Below are 2,373 nucleotides of genomic sequence, written 5' to 3' on the forward strand. Positions count from 1 at the left end.
CGTTCACAGAGACGACGAGCTGACAGACCTGGAGGGCAGAGAGAAAGCACCTCTTGAATCCCGCGGCGGCCCAGGCGAGGGCGCGGCGCTTCCGTTACCGCGACGCGGACGGACCGGAGACTGTCACACGGGGCCAAGCAAGTCAGATGGGAGAGGCAAACGGACGCGGTGTCGCCCACGTGCGGGGCCTAAAAAAGGCGCAGAAGAGCTTACCTCCAAAGCAGCAGCGGAGTCACAGGTGTAGAAAACAGACTTCGGTTACCAGGGGGTGAGGGGTGGGGGGTGAAGTGGGAGGTTGGGACGGACGGCCACACGGCACTGAACACGGGGCTTCCCCAGCCGCGCTAGTGGTAAAGAACCTGCCCGCCAGCGCGGGAGCCGCAGGAGACTGGGGTTGCATCCCTGGGTCGGGAAGACCCCCTGCAGGAGGAGGCAACCCACTCCAGTGTTCTTGCCTGGAGAAGCCCCTGGGCAGAGGAGCCTGGTGGGCTACAGTTCATGGGCCACAAAGGGTCAGACACGACTGAAGCTCCGTGGCACAATGATACATATAAAATAGGTAAGTGCGTAGCACAGGGAACTCTGCTCAATACTCTGTACTGACTTCATATGGGGAAAGAACCTAAAAAAGAGCTGCTGTATCACTATGTACACCCACCTCACGTGGTACAGCAGACGGACACAACACTGTAAGTCAACTACACTCCAATAAAAATTAAACAATAAACTAAGCTTTTTTTTTTTTTTTTTGCCACACTGCACAGCACATGGGATCTTAGCTCCCCAACCAGGGATCGAAACCAGAGCCCTTTGCGTGAGAACACAGAGTCTTAACCACCGGACCATCAGGGACACCTGAGATTGAGGAATAAAAGAATTTGTTACCGTGGGTGTTAACCTCAGGCTCGAACCCCCCCTTCCTGAGGGAATACAAGCTGCAGCTGCTGAGAGGCGTTATCCTGTCTAATGCAAAAGTCTAATCATGTCTAACTTTCACCAGAACTTGTTAAGCTGAAGCTGAAAGTCGCTCAGTCATTTCCAACTCTTCTCGACCCCGTGAACTGCAGCCCGCCAGGCTCCTCTGCCCATGGGAGTCTCCAGGCAAGAACACTGGAGTGGGCTGCCGTGCCCTCCTCCAGGGGGTCTTCCTGACCTGGGGACTGAACTCGTACCTCCTGCAGGTGAGCGCTTTACCACTAGGGCCACCCGGGAAGCCCATGAAGGTGCACACCTGCTCTCAATTACCATTATGCGTGTTGATGCCACAAAGAACGTGAAAATACTAGAACACCTGAAATCAGTTTCCTTTTATTGTTTTCCGAGTGGGTAGGATCAATGGAAAGTCGAACACTTATGAACAAAGGTAACAAATATGAAGCGTAAACAACACAGAATGTAAGGTGTACGTCATGTCTTAAGTGCAAACATGAAATACAATGCATAAAATACTGTATTAGTCTAAAGATACTATACCTTAGATAAATCAAAATTGGAACACAGTAAAGGGCAGCTGGGTATCTGTGGAAAAGACCCAGGACCTGGATTCCAGACACACAGCTGCCCTTTACTGTGTTCCAATTTTGATTTATCTAAGGTATAGGTATCTTTAGACTCACTAATACAGTATTTTACACGTTGTATTTCATATTTACATTTAAGATATGACATCCTTTTCTGGATGATCTTAATAAAGGCATTTGTCTTCCTCTAGGCCTCCGTGACATCATTTATGAGACACAGTTGGGTAAAAATACTATCTTCACAGGTTCAAATGAATGAATTTTAAATTGCTTTGCAAATATCAAGCCCTATACCAATAGTGGCTTCAATTAACTTCTTTTCCTTTTAAAATATCTTTTTTCAAGGTCATATGCAAAACCAAATGCATTGTACAGAGTGGCAAGAACAGTGTTTATTTACTCAATAGACACGGGCTGTTGTCATAAACCTCTGTCTCCTCCACTCAACTTACAAACTACGGTGCTGTTCTATACAAGGAGAATAATCGCTGTTTCTCTATTCCCGTTTCCACAAACCTGTGTCGTGAATTCAGGGCACTTTTTTTTCCCCCAGAGCACATCTTGTACAGAATCAGCGGTTCTCAACCATGGTTGAAGTCAGAATATGGTCATGTGAGCAGGTCAGAGTACATCCCGAAGCAAACTACGACTAATTTGCAGGACAATTTAGTGCTAGTGTAACGTAGACGCTTGCTTCTCAGAAGAAAAGTTATGACCAACCTAGACAGCATATTAAAAATCAGAGACATCACTTTGCCAACAAAGGTCCGTCTAGTCAAGGCTATGGTTTTTCCTGTGGTCATGCATGGATGTGAGAGTTGGACTGTGAAGAAAGCTGAGTGCTAACGAATTG

The 2,373-nt window shown here is 47.4% G+C and overlaps 1 protein-coding gene across 1 annotated transcript in view; it reads right to left on the reverse strand.

Annotated features, from left to right (window-relative positions):
* The window catches only part of DEPTOR (DEP domain containing MTOR-interacting protein), a 107,318-nt gene that overhangs the window by 1,950 nt on the left and 102,995 nt on the right, over positions 1-2,373 (reverse strand). The window contains exon 8 of the mRNA XM_010846236.1: positions 1-28. Within this exon, the coding sequence (XP_010844538.1) occupies positions 1-28 (28 nt within the window). The remainder of the gene's footprint in view (positions 29-2,373) is intronic.

The sequence above is a fragment of the Bison bison genome, unplaced genomic scaffold (assembly GCF_000754665.1).
Source record: "Bison bison bison isolate TAMUID 2011002044 unplaced genomic scaffold, Bison_UMD1.0 scf7180017864233, whole genome shotgun sequence".
In the NCBI taxonomy this organism is placed as follows: Eukaryota; Metazoa; Chordata; class Mammalia; order Artiodactyla; family Bovidae; genus Bison; species Bison bison.